The 20,430-nt window shown below is 48.0% G+C and overlaps 1 protein-coding gene across 50 annotated transcripts in view; it reads right to left on the bottom strand.

Moving 5' to 3' along the window:
- Window positions 1-20,430, bottom strand: part of ZNF618 (zinc finger protein 618) — a 183,664-nt gene that overhangs the window by 108,339 nt on the left and 54,895 nt on the right. For 15 of the 50 annotated variants that reach the window (XM_070251174.1, XM_070251175.1, XM_070251177.1 and 12 more), the window contains exon 2: window positions 16,136-16,228. The exons of 24 other annotated variants lie outside the window; for them this stretch is intronic. In XM_070251174.1, the coding sequence (XP_070107275.1) occupies window positions 16,136-16,228 (93 nt within the window). Of the gene's footprint in view, window positions 1-5,531; window positions 5,998-16,135; window positions 16,229-20,430 lie in introns of those variants that run through there. 11 more of the 50 variants (XM_023628706.2, XM_070251188.1, XM_070251206.1 and 8 more) reach the window with 4 other exon arrangements.

Raw genomic sequence — 20,430 nt, 5'->3', positions numbered from 1 at the left:
GAACAGCCCCTCACTTCGATTCCAATCTGACCCTGTGGACACGCCTCGTCTGTAGCAGGGCACTGCCTTCCGAAGTCGCTGCACCGGTCACCGCCATGAGGTCAGGGACTCCCGTCTGCTCACCCCGCACAGCTGGCTGCCAGCACAATGCCTGGCACACACTGGACACTCAGAATTACATGGATGGACGAAAGGCACAGAATGGGCACATCCATGACAACGACCAGGTGGGTCTGATGAAATGACATGAGCCCTTTCTTTTAATCCAGTAAGTCTGGGTCTGAAACATCTCAACTTCAGGGCCAGACAAGAGGGCCTCCAGATTCCTTCTAGAACCTTCCAACTCCCACAGCCACACGCCTCCTCTGATCCCTCCTCGGATCTGACACCTGCAAAGCTGTGAGGCCCCAGGGGGCCTGAGAAATTCTCTCCAGGCCCTGAAACCTTCCAGAGAAAGGCGTGAGGATTTGGGTTTCCAGGCGAAGATTGCCACTCAGGTGCCACAAAGTCAGGAAAGGAGCCCTCTGACCAGCTTCGCCTCCACGCGGAACGGTCATCTTCCAAACCTCAGGGCTGCCGGGGAGAAACGAGCTCTGCCGGGTCGCCTGCCTTTTCCCCACTCAGGGTGGACAACAGCGATGGAATAAGCTTGGGGCCCTCAGTACAAAGGGAGCGAAATTCCACAGCAGCGTTTATGAGGCCACACTGCACGAACGACCCAGAGCAGAAATATTCACTGAAATCTAATAAAGATGAGGGCGGGCGAGGCGGCTCTGTTCCTGGAGAGGCAACAGCATCTCTTTCCACGGAATCTGCCTGGCTCTGCCATCCACCAAGGGGAAACCAGCTGCCATCTTGACCCTCTCTGTCAAGAACAATAAGACGGCGACCAAGGGGACGTCCTGGACTCGCCCTACTCCCCTGCACTCCTCCAGGCCTTGAATTTAAAGGCCTTCAAAAGGCTGAGGCAGCTGTGGTTTTCTTAGGGGTGTGTGGTGGGGTGGCAAGCAGAGAGCAATAGTTTTACTTATAATACAGCATAAAACAGAGCCGTGACGATTGTTTTTCTAGTCGAGACGATCACGGGCTATTTTCATGTTCTAAAAGGCTGGGAGACCTCACACCTGCTTGGCAGCCTGCACGTCAGAGCTGTTCCAGCCTCAGAGAGAAGCCAGCACCATGTGGAAGGCCTGGTCCCAAACAGGGTCTCCCGAGGGCCTCACTGAGTTCGTAACATAGGCCAGAACTCAGTTCAGTTCAGCTCAGTTCACAGTCACTCAATAATCAGAGAAGGCACGTGGCCATGGGAATTGCAAGGTTCTAGAAGGAGTCTGTGTGTCATGCCCTGGGCTGGACTTGACGGACACCTTAAGAAACTTGCTATCTAGGAGGACAAAACGGTGTCACACGGAGATCACGTCAGTGTCGTGAGCATCCCATAATCATTCGCGCCACCTGAGCGTTCGCTATGTGTGCGGTGGCGCACTCGGCACTTTACACCCATCGCCTCTTTCGATCCTTATGATGACGCCGTGGGGTAGCTGTTCTATATCTCAACTGTCCAGATGAGGAAACGGAGGATTACTGAGATTAACAATGTATCTCGTTCAAGGGGAGGAGCCCAGGTTTCAACCCAGCTCTGTGAGATTCCCAAATTCCCAGGATTCACCAAAAGGCCCCAGGACACAGCCCTTGTCAGGAGAGCCAAATGGGCACACGCTTGTTTCCCCGCTTCATCCTACAAACCTTCGCTGAGCCAGGACCTCTACCTCCAAGACCTGAGTGAAGGGTGGTGTGGGAAAACAGCGGGCCACCACGTGGCAAGGGAGAGACAAGACGCCTTCCACGTAATCCTCAAAACAGGACAAGGAGTAGAGAGCACAAAGAGTGAGGAGGCGGCAGGCCCCAGAAAGAACGGGCTGCAGGCAAGAGGTGGGTGAAGCCATCACTGGCAACAAGAAGCACCCGGTCAGGAACCCTGTCGTGGGCACAGGCACCCGGGAAGGTTCCCCTCGGTACCCACCACGGGTCTCCCTTTCAGCTTTGAGAGTACGGAGTCTACGAATGTGAGACCTCAGCTTGCACACTGCTGTTTACACAGCACGTATGCACACACTCTCCCATCCACCTGGTCCCCAACACGCCCCTACCACGGGTACTTCCACACTCCACTCGAGAGAGGAGGGAACCGAAGCACACACATGCTCCCTCCTTGGCCCATCATAGGTAGAGGAACGTAAGGGGCGGTGATGACAATAAGCACCCCAGCTCGGCCCCCACCCCCTAAGTAATTACACGCCGGCTCAGCTCTGGAGGCGTCCCTCTAGGTACAGCGTCTGCAATCAGGGCAACGAGGCCGGGAGGTCTTCAAGGAGCCAAGGGCTGTCTGTCTCTGTGAACTCACACGGCGTCCCAGGACTCCCCGTTTCCTTGGAAAACAGTTTCTAGACTTGTCACCTATAAATTGCCTGAATCTCTCGTTTTTTTTTTGGAAGGTTTCCCCTACTTCACTAATTGCTTTCGCTTGCCTTTATCTCCATAAATTTAATTAACTTGCTATGAGACCTTGGGTTAGGCAAGCCACCACCCGTCTTCAAACTCAGTTTCCCTCTCTGGAAAAGGAGAGTGGGCTCTCTCAGAGCCAGGACAGCTCGGCCATCCCAGGATTCTGTGACCGGGCTCGGGCCAAGCACGTGACCTTGAATGTTCCTGGCTGCTTCGGCCGGGAGCTCCCCAGAGCGCCAAGACCATCCTGCTCTGAACCGCTCCCGGCCCCCAGTCAGTGGCGCCGGCTCTCGAGGCCTTGCATTATCCTAGATGAAAAGGCAGGACGGCCTGACTTGGCGAAGCCCCCTGTGTCCCTGACGGACCCCCAAAGCTCAGTTCTGCCTCTGGCACTTCAGTGGAGCTGCCAGTCCCCGGGTGTAGGCGCGACTCCAGATCAGGGGCTGGATCAAGAGTGTGAGCGTGAGGCTGAAATTGTAATAATAATAACTGACATTTATATCACGCCTTTCATCCCCAAATCCCAAATTAATTAACTTTTTACGAGACATTTTTAAACTAGTGCCATTTAATAAAATTCTATTAGGAGAAGTCTTTTTTTTTTTCCTCCCCAGCCCTATATTTTTATTAACAGCCACCAAAAATATAATTTACAGGCAACCAAAAGCTGGTCAAGAGAGGGACCAGGAGCAGCTAATTCGGCCGAGGAGAAGCAGGAGATGGAGCTGGGGCCACGGGGGCCGACCCCCCAGCCTCATTGTTGGAGGCCAGGGTCCTCTGGGGGTCTCATGGGCCCCAGTTCCTCTACAATCTCAGCCCCGCATCATCCATCTCATATTTATTGATCATCTATTTTCTGCGGCCACTAGATGAGTTTATGCTGTGCATAAAACAAACAAAACAGGGGCTGGCCTGGTGGCGCAGTGGTTAAGTTCACATGTTCCGCTTCTTGGCGGCCTGGGGTTCGACGGTTCTGATCCCAGGTGCAGACGTGGCACCATTTGGCAAAAGCCATGCTGTGGTAGGCATCCCATGTACAAAGTAGAGGAAGATGGGCATGGATGTTAGCTCAGGGCCAGTCTTCCTCAGTAAAAAGAGAAGGATTGGCAATAGTTCGCTCAGGGCTAATCTTCCTCAAAAAGAAAAAAAAAAACCACTCATGGTCCTTGATTCTTGAGATGCACAACCTAACAGGGTAGGAAAATATTCAATGATTCTCATCAATAACCGGATAATTATCATTGTGCGCGTGCTGAGAAGAAAGAGACCCCTCTCCACCCCCACGACAGCATCCAACGGGGAAACAATCTAGAGTGGAGGTGGGGGCAGGGCGATCGGGAAAGACTTCCCTCAAAAATTGATATTTTACCCAAAACACAGTCTGGCGGAAGCCTGGGACAGGGAGGGGGTGGAGGAGGGGAGCACCATCCAGGCAATGGGAACAGCATGTGTGAGGGCTCAGAGGCTGGAAGGTGCTTGGCATAGAAGAGGAAGGAAGAAAGAGAAAGCCAGTCTGGTGGGGCAGAGGGAGGGAGGGTGCAAGACATGGCTGGGGAGGGGACACAGCATGCCATCCTGAGGAGAAGGCAGAGCTGACCAAGGCCCAAGAGGGGAGAAATATGATCAACGCGTCCTTTTAAATATGGTTCCCAGCTAGCCTGTATCCTGTGGAAAACCACCTTTTACGTGCACCTGTTATATCCACACTGTCCAATACGGATGCCACCAGCCCCACGTGACACTGAGCCTTCAAAACGTGGCAAAGGCAAAGCGAGATGTGCCAGACGTGGAAAATACACACTAACGCGCAAGACGCTGTACGGAACAAAAAAATGGGTAGCAGCTTAATAAGAATTTTTATACTGGTTACATGTTGCAATGATAACATTTTGGAGATAGCGGATTAAAGAAAATATATTATTAACATTAACTTCCCTAGTTTCCTTTCCCTTTTTTATTGCGGCTACTAGAAAATATAAAGTTAGGTATGTGGCTTGCCTTCTATTTCTGTTGGCCATCTCTGTGTTACGTATTGAAGAACAAAGAATTTTATATAAGATATTTATTCATCCACTTCAGGGGGAAGATGAGCATTCATGGCTCTTTGGCTCATTTAAGCCCAAGAGTGTATTTATCCGGCCCTCACTCTGTTCTCCGACAAACCAGAAGAGGGTGGTGGAAGGGGCACCAAGTCCACACGGGATAAGAACGGGGCAGAGCGGGAGCAGGGGGCGCAGAGGAGGCCAGAAGTTCTAAGAGACAACCCAGCGCCAACAACCACCATCCCATTCCCCATTTGGATTTCGTAAGAACAAAAAAGGAAGTTCAAGGAGGAAATCCAAAGCCCTTCGAACTCCGACTCTGAGCCAGAGTCGAGTAAGGACGGGGAACGGTGAGGTTCTCCCCCGTCACATGGACTCCGTTTCAAAATTCAAGGCCGAGCTCTCCTTCCTGCCGTTGGCAACGGACGGGACACAGTCAAGGCCGGGTCGGGGCGCCCGGGGCCCTCTTCATCCTCACTTCTCTCCATGCCCTACACAGGTTGTACAAACTACTGGCCTGGAACGGGGCTTGTGGAGTTTCACATTGTTTAACTTTTCTCTCAATGAGTCGCCATAAATTGAAATTTAGGAAATTTTACATAAAATGTCAGGTTTAGAGCTTCTCTTTAAAAAAAAAAACATCGAAGATCTGGCCACCCTGGGCCTCTGTTCTGACAGCCTACGGCCACCATCAGCTGTCGCTGAGCGGCACCGGCTTCCCCGGGATGGAAGGCAGGGGGCTCCCAGACCTACCGCGCATGGTCTGCGCCCTGCCCAGACGCCCCGTGCACTCTCGTCGCCCTCCAGCTCAGCCTATAAGCACGTGGCACATGCTCTGGAAGCTCTGGACAGGCGATAACCGTTGCCCAGAATGCCCTCTCCTCTCTCATCCACGGCTGGCTCCTCCTTCTCCAGCACTGTTCTCTAGCCTCAGCCTTCCTGACCCTCCCGCTCTCCCGGGCTGCGTGCGGAGTCTGCACTTACCACACTCTACTGCAATAATTCATTCCCATCCTGCTCCCTCCACTGGATGCCGAGCTGTTCCAGGGCAAGGTTCACATCCTGCTTTTCTCTCTCGTGTCATCAGTGCCAGGCAGAAAAGATGCTCACAAATGTCTGATTTGTGAACCAAGCCAAGAGAAGAGAAAACATGCTGGGAATAGCCCTGCCCTGTCTCCTCCCGAACTGAATTTCTCTGGTGCCGTTTCCAGACGCGCCTGGGACAGCCGTCGACTCGGCGAAACCAGCCTGGAACTCCCCCTCTAAATAAATTACACTTTCCTAATTATCTTAGCCGCTAAAAAAATCATTCGAAGTTGAAAATTACATGGAGTTTGCCGTGACTTTGAACCCATGGAACCCCCTAAGCAGCTCCTTCTGTTGAGCAAACAAGAATTTCTTGATTGTCCTTTTTGAAGTTGCTAGAGCCCTGTCTTGTTGCTATTAAAATGAAGTTTCACCATGGGCCTAAACCAGTTTTTCTCGTTTTCCTGAAAGAACTCACTGTCACTCAACCACAAATAGAATTGCTTATAAAACAGCAAATGCAAAGGGACGGGCCCAGGGCAGTGAGAAGCTGTCATCTCTCCATGCAGGAAAAACGGAGCACTGATTCATCGTCTGTCTGCTCCATAAGCACTTCCTGAGCACCCACTGTGTGCAGGACCTGGGGATGCGCAGGTGAGTTTAAACCCAGTAGAGCGGCAACAGGTAGAGAGGAGACCTCAGAGGGTGTGCCAGATACAGATCACGCACACGGTCATCCAGCTTGTCATTTATTCCATCAAAACAGGCCCCGGTAGGCAGGTCTGCAGTCCTTTCTCCTGACAAAGGAAAGGGTCTTGGAAGCCCTGGATCCTGCCTTCGATGGTCACATTAACCAGAAAGACCAAATACAATGGAAAAGAGAAGAGAAGAGATAAAAGCGACAGAGAAAAGAGGAAGAGAGAGGAGAGAGAAAGAAGAGAGAGAGAAAGAAGAGAAGAGAGGGGGAGAGAGGGAGAGAAGAGACCAGACTTAAGACTCAGGAGTGAGAAACTGTCTCCCCGCAAGCCATTCCTCTGTGTGAATCTTACAAAAATCAAAAAGGAGAATTACACCAATAAACTTATCAAGCTCTATCATTCTGAGTAGGGAGCCTGAGGCTGAGAGAAGGTCCTATCTTGCCCACCCTTTGAAGTCCAGCTCAAAGGCTCATTCCTTCCTCCATCTCTGATACCTCCAAGGAATTCTGGGAAGAACAGCAGTATTACTGACTACTTACCCCATGCCAGACACTGTCCTAAACGCTTTGCTAGCTGGGTCCTATTTCTTCTCCCAACAACCCTGTGTGGTAGAAGCCTTCCTGAGATGCCAGACGAGAGGCCTGGAGAGGGTCGACCAGCTGTCCAGAGGTACTTGCGTCCTAAGCAACCCGGCTGTGGGGGTTCCCTGTCTCTCTACCCTGGAGACCCGACACTGGTCCCATATCCACCCATCTCTCCAGAGCACAAGAGCCAAAGATCCAAGTGCTCAGGAGGAGGAATGAAACAGAACACCCAGACACATACTGATAAAATCTCCCAGCTCCAAGAAAAAAGAGGAATCCTGAACGCTCCCATAGAGGAAAAAACCTACAGAGAAGGAAGACTCAGGTCAGCATCAGACTCCTCATCTATGGGATCAAGGGCCAGAAGACAGGAGTGCGGTGGTGACGAGGCTCTGTGAAAAAGGACTCGGAACCTAGAACTCAGTTGCAAACCAACCCATCACTCAAGCACGAGGAAGAACAGTGACCTCTTCAGATACACAAAGACTCGGTGCCCCTCCTGCCCTTTCCTGAAAAACATTAAGGGAAATAAATCCAAGACAGAAGACATCAGACTATTTGAAAAGGAAGAGAAAGAAACCCAACAGAACAAAATCTAAACAGGGGCTGGAAATACAGCCATGAAGCTCAAGGCAGCTCTTACCATAATTCCCAAAAACATAATGCAGAATTCTTTTTAAAGCTGAAAATAAAATTCCCTATCATACTAACCAAGAACAGATTATGGAGAGAGGGTAAGGAAACTATAAGTACTTTCAAAGGTCAAATATTTGTGTGTGGGGGCGATTAGAGATACTAATTTATTGTTGCCTGAGTTTAAATATGTTTGTTAAAAATTTAAGAACAAGGAAGAAATGAGAAATAGGATTATGACCTTCAAATCAATAAGGGGGGGAAAGCAGCAGGAGTAGCGAGAAAAAAAATGGAAAGAAGGAAAAGGAGAAATTAAAGAAAACTTTTCCAACAATAAGCAGGAAAGAGCATCATGGAAAACCAAACGCAAAATAAGGTGGCAGAAAGAAGCTGAAACTTTCACAAGCGATCACAATAAATATGGATGGCATAAAAATTTTCCCATTAAAAAATAGGGTATCACACAATGGAATACTACTCAGCCAGAAAAAAGGACAAAATCGTGCCATTTGCAACAACATGGATGGGCCTTGAGCATAGTATTATGCTAAGAGAAATAAGTCAGACAGTGAAAGATACATATTGTATGATTTCACTCATATGTGGAAGATAAACAAACACGCAGATAAGGAGAACAGACCAGTAGCTACCAGAGGGGAAGGGGGTGGGGGGGGGCAAAAGGGGTAAATGGACACATATGCATGGTGATGGATAAAAACTAGGCTATTGGTGGTTAACACAATGCAAGCTATGCAGAAACTGAAATGTAATGTACACTCAAAATGTATACAATGTCATAACCAATGTAATTTCAACAAAATAATTTTTAAAGAACCCACAAGCCAAAAACAGGGTATCACAAAGGGAGGGATGCAGAGTAGGTCAGGAGCTAAAACCAAAAGACCCAGAAAGGCTAAAATAGAAAAGATTACAATGAGGTGAGATGTCATCAATGACGAAAGCTGGGTGAAGGGTACACGGAAACTCTCTGTATAGTATCTGCAACTCCTTGTGAGTCTTAAATTATTTCAAAACAGAAAGTTTTAAAAAAAAAATAAGGGAGGAACAATATGACAACAGGCATATGTCAATAAAAAGCAGAAATGGTAACAGACTCCAAGGCGAAAAACATTACAAAAAACAGAATGTTTTTTAAATTGATATAAAATTCAACTGCCAAAAGGATATGCAGTAATGAACTTTTACATATGCATAAAATGAATAGAACCAAAACAGTTGAAAATACAAGGAGAAATGGGAAAAACAACCAGTTATAACAGGAGAGTGCAGCATACTTCCCAGAAATGGACAGATCATAAGGATTAAAAACACAGAGGCAATAAAGGGCTTAAAAAACACAATTAGTCAGTTCAGTATGTTTTTATATGTACTTATAAAACAATGCACATATTTTCAAAAGTCCATGGAACAATTACAAACTGATCATGTGACAGGCCACAAAGAAAACCTCAATAATTTTCTTTAAATGAGAAATTACACAGCCCATATTCTCTGACCGCGAAGCAATAAAACCAAAACTTAAAAAGAGAGCCACGAAAAGTTTAACCACTTAGAAATGCAGCCCAAAGGTTATTTAGAGGAGTCCTGTTTTTAAAAAAGAAATTAAAACAAAATGCAGACTGTTTAAAAATGAACAATGAAAGCACTATATAGCAAAGGCCATGGGGCTACTTCCAAAGCAGTCGCTCAAAAAAAAGAAGTGGAGGAAAAAAATCAAAATAGACCAAAAGAAAGCAGAAAATGGAGAAAAATCATCAGAAGCAAAGAACTAGGAACCAAAGAACTACGAAACAAAAGACCTGATAATAAAAACAAGGGCAAGTCCTTTGAAATTACCAATAAAATCGCTAGCCCCACCTCCCTGCCGTGTGTCTGGCCAAGAAAATAAAAAATAAATTTAAAGTATTAAGAAATGAGCAGGCGGCTATAACTACAGAATCAGAAGGAAGGACAGAGGGAAGGAAGAAGGAAGACTTTATTTAAATGTATCTTAAAATGCACACAAAACAGATCAGTTCCTAAATAATAAAAATTACCCAGAACTGACTCAAGAAGAAACAGAAAACCTGAACAGACCAATAATCAGAGGAAGAAATTTGATTTATAAAACTATTGGGAATGTTCAAATAATTTTAGTGACAAATTCTACCAAATCCTCAATAAATAGATCATATCTATGTTTTCTAAATTGTTGTGCGGAGCATAGCATCCTAATTCTTCCCACAAAGCCAACATACTTCACCTATTAAAACTGGGCAAGGAGAATTTAACCGAGAAAAAATTATAGACAATCTTACATAAATACAGGTCCAAAATTCCTACATAAATGTCAACAAATGAGACACGGCACTAAATTACAAAAGTAATACAACCCCAAAGAAAAGGCAACCTAGGTTTTCTGGGATAGTTTGAAATTTTTTCAAAAACTGATCAATATAATTCACAAAGAATTTTTTAAAACCTTCACAAAGAGTTCTCTCTCAAAAATCTCCCTCAAACACTTACTATAATGCCAGAGCTATTCCAAGTCAAGTCAGGAATAACCAAAATGCTCAATATCGCTATCGTATTATTCACAATTATTCTGGAGAGCCTAGCCAATGTAAAAAGACTGGAAAAAAGGAACAGGAAGGAGAAGTATTGGAAAGGAAGAGACAAAACTGCCATTATTTACAAATACGACTGTCTACATAAAAAATGCAAGAGAATCAACCGGAAAACTTTTAGAACAAAACAGAATTCAGCAAAGTAACTAGATACAGGATAAATACTCATAAGTCACTGGCCTGTCCATATACCAACAATAATCAATTAGACACCATAATGGGAGAATCCCATTGCCATGAGTAACACAAATTATAAGACTCCAAGAAGCACACATATCAAGAACTGTGCACGACCCATGAGAAGAGGACTCCGGAACTTTCCTAATAAACATCAAAGACGATGCAAATGACGAAGAGACATATTCCTGGATGGGAAGACACTATCATAAATGTGTCAGTTCCTTCAAAATTAATCTATCAATTCAATGTGATTCCAGTGAAAATCTCAACAGGATTTCTGAGAGACCTTGTGGAGCTGATATAAAGCTCATGTCGAAGGGTAATTTTTTCAAGTCTCTACTATAGACTCCATATTTTTAAAAGAATAATATATGATATGACGGTAAGAAGGAATAGTAATCAAAACAGCTGAAAAAAATGGCGCAGATTGAGATAAACTGCTGAACTTAAGACTAGGCTCAAAGGGAGACCCATGTATATAGGAGAATTGAGAAAACTGGGAATGTGTCATTTCCAACCAGAAGGGAAAGCATAAACCCTTCAATAAGCAATAATGCCTGCTATGCCTCACTGAGGAGGCCCCAGCATCACTTTTGGGTATTCCTGCAAAAAAAAGATGCTTAACCTGAATCTGATTACAAGGAAACATCAGACTCAAATTGAGGGACGTTCTACAAGTAACCAGCCCATACTCAAAGAAATGTCAAAGTTATAAAAGACAAGGAAAGACTGAGGAATTGACCGGGATGCAAAGAGCCTAAAGAGACAGGACAACTGAACATACCTTGTGATCCGGGGTTTCTTATCCTATGAAGGACGTTACTGGAACAGACGGTGAAACAGGAATTAAGGTCTGTACATTTGCTGATGGTACCCCATCAGTGTTAATTTCCTGATGTTTGATCACTGAACTGTGGTTATAGAAGTGAGTATCTTTGTTTTTAGGAAATACATCCTCAAGTATTTAGGGGTAAAGGGCTATGACACCCGCAATTTTCTCTCAAACGGTTTAGAACAAGAATTTTATAGGAAGAGAGTGGTGGGGAGAGGGTTGGGGGGGGAAGGAGAGCGAGGGAGAGGGAAAGCAGATGTGGGAATGCTAATGTTTGGGGAATTGGGATAAAGGGGATGCAGGAATTCTTTGTGCTAGTTTTACAACTTTTCTGTAAGCCTGAAATGATGACAAAATAAGTTTTTAAAAGAGAAATGTAAGTTGCAAGATCCCTTGGGATAGCTGTGGTTTCATCCATATATAGCATTATTATAAAACATGTCAGGGAATTATAAACACCAAATTCTAGATTGTTGTTACCTCTGGAGAAGGAGGGGATCGAGCCCGGGAAAGAGAGTTTCGACTCTCTCTGTAAAGTTCTATTAAATCAAATCTTGCTGTGATTTATTCGGCAAAAATAAATAAAATTTATCCATAGATAAGAGTGAGACACCTGGAAAAATACACAAAATAAATGCCAGATGGATTACATAGCTAAACAGGAAAGAAAAACACTAAAAAAAAAACACCAAACATACGAAAAATTTTAAAAAATAATATTGGAATGAAGAGATATTTCTAAGCATCCTCAGAAAAGAGAAAGGAAAACAATGACAAAAAATACTACTACTACTTACCAATACGCCAGGTTCTGCTCTAAGCAGTTTATGGACAATTGATGCTTAAAACAACCCAATGATCTAGGTCCTATTATTCCCAGTACATAGATGAGGTCGAGCGAGAACCTTTGGTCACAGGCCCAAGATACCTCCCAGACTCCAAATTCTGCACCAATTCCCATCCTGCTATGCTGCTCATGGCAGAAGGTCACCAGCTCTCGTCAATTTCCGTACAGCAAACTGAAGAAACTAATCCAGGAGCAACCAGATTCTAGAAGGTTCTAGAAGATTCCCAGTCACTCTTTCAACAAATAGTACTCATTAAAAAAAATTACCTCTTTTTATTGGCACCATAGTAGACACTTCATTTATTTTATTTAACCCTTACACCACCATCATGAGGTAACTGCTTCTACTTTTTTTTTTTTTTTGAGGAAGATTAGCCCTGAGCTAACATCTGCTGCCAATCCTCCTCTTTTTGCTGAGGAAGACTGGCCCTGAGCTAACATCCGTGCCCATCTTCCTCTACTTTCTATGTGGGACGCCTACCACAGCATGGTGTGCCAAGCGGTGCCATGTCTACACCCGGGATCCAAACCAGCAAGCCCTTGGTCGCTGAGGTGGAAAGTGCACACTTAACCGCTGCACCACCGGGCCGGCCCCTCTCCTACTCCTATTTTTGAGCTGAGATAACTGAGGTTCAGACGCTGGGAGTGAGTTGCCCAAGGTAACAGCTGGTCAGGCAGAGCTGGGATTTGAACCCAGGTCTGTCTGCCTCTGGAGCCTGGACCCTGACCTCCAGGCTGCATCGCCTTTTCTATCGAGTGCTCAGTGTGCCTGCTTCTGCATGGGAGGCTTGCCCTGGAGAAGGAGAAGGGGTCCCAGCCTGCGGTTTCCAGCCAACCACCCCCTCCCCTGGGATGTTAGGAAGGACAGACTCCATCCGCTTCTGCTCCGGCAGCTGAGCATCAAATGATGGAGCGCTCAGAGCTGCAAGTGAGCAGGGATGTGGTCCACTCAGCAAATATCTGCTGAGCAGCTTAAGTGCCAGCTCCCAGGGACACAGCAGGAGTAAGAGAGACTTCCCCCATCCTCAGAGAGCTTGCAGTCCAGAGAACAGAATATGAAACCACCACAATTAAGACTGACTGGACATAGCACGTGAAGGGAGGAGGTAGGGGGCTTCACAGAGGCTCCCATGCCCCCTGTTTCTTCAGAAGCCATACAAAGGCCCAGAGAGAGCTGTACATGCAAAGGCCATGCGGCCAGGCAGTGGGACACTCACATTCAAGGTTTCCAACCCCAGCCCTGGGCAATGCTCCTTCTCCAGGGTGAAGTGACACAAAGGGCCACTCAGAGCACCGCGCTGGGTGGTTCCAGGGTCAGGCAGAGAGCAGGCGGTGCTCGTGTCCCTGCAAATAAATCACATCCTGATGCAGCCGGCCAGAGGGCATCGACCAAGCCTTTTCCCGGACCTGCCTGGTCAGGCGGCTGCCACTTCCCCCTAAAACAACCCATTTCACCTTGGCGAGGTGCCTAGTGAACCTGCTGCAGTGGGAAGGTCCATCTGCTTCCACAGGGCACTGGCCACAACGGTCAGAGTGGCCATGGTGAGTCTCTGCACCCGGTGCCTGAGCTACAAGGCTTCCCGCCAGGCAGGGGACCCTGGCTGCGACCTCACACCAGTCACAGGGGCTCTAGCCAGGCCACCTGCACTTGCCCTCATCCCTGACCAGCCAACTGGCCTTGTGACCATTCACAAAATCAGGCCCTGGGTCTGAGGCCAATCAGGCCCGCCCTGGGGGAGGACCGGGCTTCGATGGCTCCTGAGCATGACTGGACCGTGTGGAGCCCCATTCTCCTCTCCATCCCGTCACGGCCCCATCATGGGACTGGCGTAGCCAATGAGCTTAGAAAGCATAAAGGGCTGTACAAACAGGATACCCTGGCGGCCCCCAGCCTCGCCATGCTCAGGTCAAGGCCAAGTGCATCCTCACACCCAAGGTCCTCCCGACTCCTCACGTCCGCCCCGAGTGCCACATGGCTCAGGAATTCACTTAATCCAGCTCATGTCATTATCGGTCTCTTCACAATGCACCCAAGGACTGATGATGCTTCACCGACAGGCCAGAAGACATACTCCCCTCATTGCGCCTGGGAGGCCGTGTTCTCATTCCAACGAGCTCATTTCAGGGAACACATCTGCAAATCGCTCTTGGGGAACGATCTTCCGTGTTTAAGGACGGGTCTGCTGGGGTGACAGAGCTGCCAGTCTCTGGGCTCTGCTCAGAAACCAAGCACTGGGCCTAAGCACGCTCCGTGCATTCAGTCCATTTAAACTGGCGATCGATGGGTGAGGCTGGTACCACTATCAGCCCCACTTTTCAGGTGAGGAAGAGTCACCTGGCCCACAGCAAACACTGGAGCCAAGGTGGGGCCTGGGGGGCCGGCTGTATCCGTGGGCGTCCTCCCCACTGCTCTTTGCCACCCCCAGAGCATCTCTCCTCTAACTTCCTTTGAAAATGGTAGCAGTGTTGATGCGCAGCCCACGCGACCCCTCCTGCCATGTAGACACCGCATGCTGAAGAGCTGAGCTCCGGGTTCACCGTCCTTCCCTCCGCCATTACTGTGTCTTCAGTTTCAGCATCCCGGACAGCTCGTCTCCGGCCCCTCAGCTCTTTAACCTCCCTTCTTCTAGTGGGCTCCTTTCACCTCCCCACCACCAGCTCAACCACCGCTCCCACATTCACCCACCTTGTCCTCACCAATGACATCACCACACCAACCATCTCAATCTCGAGCATCCTGCCCCCAGACTCCCAGCCCAGGCCCTTCCACCAGTCCTTGCCCCAACGGGACCTCCAAGCCACCGCCCTCTCTCCCCTTCCCCTCCCACTTCCCCCACTGCGACCCTTCCCCAGCTAAGACCAGACCCATGGTGATAATCCCCCCTTGGCAAAACCTTCCAGCTCTGCAGCTCGCTCCATCCTTTCACTCCCTGGTAAGACCCCAAGTCAACCCCTTGCCTCCCCCGGTGCTGGAGCAAGACACACAACCGCGCGGATCGTCTCACGTTAAATTTACGACCACAAACCTCAAGCGGGCCCTTAGCACAGCCCAACCATTTCCCTCCTCAATTCGCTCTCCTAGATGACTATTTGAGACTTTCCCCCTTTTTCTTCAAACCTCAAAAAACCTGCTCTCCGCTGACAGCTACTTTCCCCGAGAAAATAAAAGCAATTAAAAGAAAACTCATCTTTCCACCACCGAATCTCACAGGCTCCTCCATCGGTACTGAAGACGCCCTCTTCCTCCTGTGACGCTGGCCTGAATGTACCCCTCCTCCCACTCAAACCCACCCCTCACTCCAGCCCTGGCTCCCTTCCCCTCTTCCCAACCCACGGTCACTGCTCTGGCGATTTCCCCTCCTATCTCCTGCTACGTTGGTTTTCCCTTCTCCACCAGACCCTTCCCACAGCACAGAACAGGCTGTAACATCAGCACCAGGGTCCAGGCCCCCTCCACCTGACTCTGTCCCCCTTTAGAGCAAGACTCCTTGACACCTGGCTACGCTCTCTGACTCTACCTCCCCTCTCCCACCCTTGATCCCACTGCGCTGTGATGAGCCAACCCTGCCCCCAGCACGCCATGGAAATCACTCTCCCCAAGGCCACCAGTGACTGACCCGCTTGTTGCCAAACCCAATGGACAGTCCTCAGTCCTCATCTTGGTTGATCTCTCTTTCCTTCCTGAAACTCTCTTCTTGGCTTTGAGGACGCCCCACCTCTTGGTTTTCCTCCCACCTCATCAGCCGTCCTCTTGGCTGGTTCCTCCATCTCTTCCCGAGGCAGAGGCTCAGCTCTGGGACTCCTCTCTGCCTATACTCTCTTCAGAGGGGACCTTGGCAAGTCCCACCGAGTTAAACGCCATCTCTATGCCGATGAGTCACCGTTTAATAACCAGCCGTGAACACGGCTCACCTGAGCTCCCGACGCCCTGTCCCACTGCTTACTCACCTCAGAGGCATCTTAAACGTGGTGTGTCCGCAGGTTCCCATTTCCCATCCCACGGGTACCTGCTCCACCCCATCTGGCAATAGCACGACCGATCACCCAGCGCTCCAGCCAACGTCTAGGCTGCGGTCAGCCTTGATGCACTGCACGCCCAACCGGGCAGCAAGTCCCAGTGGTTCTGACATCAACGTCATCCCACACCTGATCCCTCCTCACCGTCTCTCCATCACCTCTCACCGGGGCTGCCTCAAAGTTTCCCAGCCAGTCTTCACTCTTCCATTCTTTCCTCCCTTGGCAGCCAGAAGGATCCTTGCAAAATGTAAATCAGAGTCTGTCAACACACCCCTGCTCAAAACCTTAGGAAATCCTCCACCCCATTGGAGGTAGCCTGCCAGACTCTCCAGGAACCAGTGGCCCCTGCCCACCCAGCTGCCTCATTTCACTTTGCCCCTTACTTCCTCTATCCAGCCACAGTGGCCTTGCACTGGCCCTCCGACACATCAAATTCATTCCTACCTCAGGGCCTTTGCATTCACTGTTCCCTCCACCTAGAATGCTTTTCCCCATCCATCACAAGGTTTGTTTCCTCATTTCACTCAAGCCTCTGTTTATCAGTGGCCTTTCCTGACTCCCAACCTCAAACAGCCCTCCACCTCCTTTCCTGTATACTGCCACCACATCCCAGCGGTGGTTCATTTATCTTCATGCCACTTAACATTATCTGAATTCCATTACTTAATTAGTTGTAAGTCTCTGTAAGGGCAGGGGTGCTGTCTTACTCGCTGCCATATTCCCAATGCCCACAACAGTCCCTGGCCCTTTGTATGCAATCTATAAATATGTGCTGAATAAATAAACTCACAAATGAACGAATCAATCACTACCCTACACGGCCTCCCATCAGCCCGGAGAGAACAGCGTCATCCGGTAGAAATATAACGCCAATCTCATCTGTGGTTTTAAATCTTCCAGCAGCCACATTTTAAAACCAGCAAAGTTAATTTTAGGAATATATTTGTTATTTAACCCAATATATCCAAAATGTTATTCAACATGATATCAATAGTGAAAGATTTACTAATAAGATATTTTGCTCTCTTTCATACGAAGTCTTTGAAACCGGGTGTGCATTTTACAGTCACGGAGCATCTCAATTTGGGCTAGCCGCGTTTCAAGGGCTCGGCAGCCACACGTGGCGAGTGGCTGTTGTCCCAGACAGCACACATCTAAAAGATGAAGCTGATCAGGTTGCTCTTGAACCCCAGCCCCTCCCTGACACCTCAGCCCTCTAAGAATAAAGTCCCAGCTCCTCGTAAGGTGTCTTACGACCTGCCTCCTGGGGTCTGAACATCCCCCTGTACCAACCAGACCTTCAGATCTTCAACTGTGCCATCTGCTCACTTGCCTCTGAGCCTTAGCGGGTGCTGTCATTTCTACCTTGAAGCCTGCTTTCCCGTTCATCCAAAACCTCCTATTCAACCTTCAACATCCCTTTACCCAGGCAGTCTTCACTGACACCCTAAGCTTGGGAGAGGACCCCTCCTCTGTGCTCCCAAATTGCGCATCTCCCTGACCTGCGTGTGTTCCCCAGGGGCATGCACCACCTTGCTCATCCGGGGCTGAGCACATGGCAGATGCTCCGTGATTATTGAGTGAATTAACGACTGCACAGGGCTCCCCTCCCAGCCGGGGTATAAGCCATCCCCACTTTGCTCAGTCAGTCTCTCAGCATCCCCCGGCCCTTACCGCATAAAAACAGAGCCACAGTCATGTTCCCAACTCCACAACCTTCCCTATTCCTTCCAAATCCAATCATTTTCCTTGAATTTTATCCTAAGGAAGCAAAATTCCACATTTCCCCCAAGATTCTGATCTGGGGGGAAGGATGAACACGCATTTTAACGTAAAAGATGTGCACGTCTTTACCTGGCCTTTGCTCCCCTTCCCTAACCAGACAAGACTAAAACCCAGGCGGGAAAAATAATTTTATGGGAAAACTGGTCCTGTCTTGGTCATCACCAGTCTTCAGCCGGGGAAAGCAGCAGTTCAATACCAACACCAGAGGCTCCGGCAGCCACCAATGTCACCGATAGAGGCACTGCCATTGTCACTAGAGAAAGATGTGACATCTGGGCCAGGAAGGCAAGGAATCAGAGCCTTCTCTGCTTGTGGGCATCTTCTTGTCAAGCTTTGATGGACAGAAACGCAGGCACGTTACTGTACTCACTAATTCACTCAACAAACACTAATGAGCACATCTTTGCAGGCACCAGGTCAAGGGCTGGGTTACAGGATGGAAATTACACCTCTGAGTTTGTTTCCTCAAATGGCAATAACTTTTTGTCCATTCAAGGACCAACCTGCTTCTTTTGAACAAGTTTAAAAAAAAAACAGGAGACCTCTGCGTCTAGGAAGTTCACCATCACAGGGTTCAGTGCACGTCCAAAATTTTAAACATTTTAAAAGGAATTCACAAGTAGGATTGGGATAATGATTGAAACTAACTGTGGTTGAAACATATAAACCTCTTTATGCACAAACAAAACGTGTGCAACGCTTTTCCTGCCCCCAAATGACTTAAATGACATCATACCTAAGAAAATGAACAGAAGTTCACCACAACATATATTTCAGTTTCCCCTAAAATTTGGGCTTCAGAACCTACAGAGAATGGATAACACTAAGTACCCTCTGCAGACAAGGATGAACGAATGGTTTATCATTCATTCATAAAGCCACTGGTCTATCACACCCTAGGAACACTCCACTCCCCTCCTAATGTGTGCAAGTCCTGTGCGCCAGGCCTGCCATCAGAAGAAATGCTTTTTTAAAAACACAGTCATCACGGGAAGAAAAGTCCAAGATAAACACGCTCTGAGTGACTGGCTATGCATTCGCCCTCATGTGACTGCCATTCCCGCTGTGCCCATCAGGCAGCCGTTTTATTATTCAACAGCAACAGAGACAGTGCTGGCAGCTGGAAACACTTCCATCAAACACACACTCATAACAAACCACTCCCTCATCTCCAGCAAAGCATCCACCAAGGGTGGCATCATTCTCATGAGAGCACAGACTGCCAGATGGGCTTCCACCTCCTCCCCATTGTCCAGCTGGAAAAACTGAGGCCCCGAGAGCGCAGCTGGGACCTGAACACAGGACTCCCAGCCCAGCTTGGTTTGCCCATTATTTGTTCCCCAAATGAGAGGCAGGAGTACTAACGAAACCACAGACCGTGATACGTCTGGTCAGGCGGGGCCAAGAGGGAAGGAGGAAGGCAGCAGGCATTACTACACGCCCGGATCCTGCCCGCGTCTCTGTCTCCAGAATTTAAGGGCATCAAGCCCTTCAGCACGAGCACGAAATAAGACAACGTCAAAACCCACCAGGTGGGGACTTTCTGTCTGAGCTCTCAAGTGTAAAGAGCATGGAAGTCATCACTCCCGTCCTCATAACAAGAAAAAAGCAAAACAAACTGAAAATCAACAACTTTTCTTTGATGGGACAAATGAGGTCACAGGGCAAACCACCACCCTGAAAATTGGAGAGAGAGGCAAACGCAGAGAAACATGGCTTACTGGGCACCAGGGCTGAAGAAGCCGGTAACTGGTAGGAACAGTTCAACCATAATGGCCTCATGGCTAGAAGCTGAGTGTGGACTAGCTTGAGAGTTAAACACTCCTGGGGACTCAGTCTTAGGGGAGCCACCACAGTCTGTAGGAACCTCAACAAGTTTGTGTTTCAGTGCAGGTGGGTAGAGAGGGAGAGCGAAAAGTAACCATTTTGAAATAGCACGGTTTTCTGTTCTCCAAAACAAAAGTCTGTGCTCAAGGGAAAATACTTAATCATACACTTACCTGACCTGGGGGAGGGGAGGGCAACAGGACCACAGCAGCCCCTCACACCATCCTGTGTCACATTAAGGGGAGAAAAAGAAAAGGCTCAGAAATGCTTCTAGAGGTCACAATCCAGGGACTTGGCCCCACTAACAAAGGCTGAGATTTAATCACAAGATTCTAGACCACCTCCTCTCCCTAATGTCTCACCACCACAGCGAAAGACCACAGCATCACAACATTGGGTGACAACTGAGAGAAAAGACACATATGCTATTTAAGAAGGAGTTCTTAGGGAAACCCAAAAAACAACAGGAAAGAGGGGGAAAATAAACAAGGAGGAAACTGAAGCCTCTGGTACCTACAGCTACAGCAAACATTAAACATGGTCTAGTAACAAAACATCAGTCACAGAAACATACAGCTTCACACGATAAACTCCTCACGACCTCGGTTTCTATTAATAAATATATAATGTCCAGCTTTCAACAAAAAATTACAAGGCATGCTAAAAGGCAAGCAAAAAACAATCTGGAGAGACACAGCAAGCACCAGAACCAGACTGAGATATCACACAGATTTTGAAACACAATTTCCAATAACTATGATTAATATGTTAAGGGCTCTAATAGAAAAATGAGAAAACAAGCAAAAACAGATGAGTAATTTAAACAG

This window comes from Equus caballus, chromosome 25, assembly GCF_041296265.1.
Source record: "Equus caballus isolate H_3958 breed thoroughbred chromosome 25, TB-T2T, whole genome shotgun sequence".
Classification (NCBI taxonomy): domain Eukaryota; kingdom Metazoa; phylum Chordata; class Mammalia; order Perissodactyla; family Equidae; genus Equus; species Equus caballus.
Note: the sequence above shows the minus strand (reverse complement) of the source record. Positions and strands in the feature narration are given on the sequence as shown.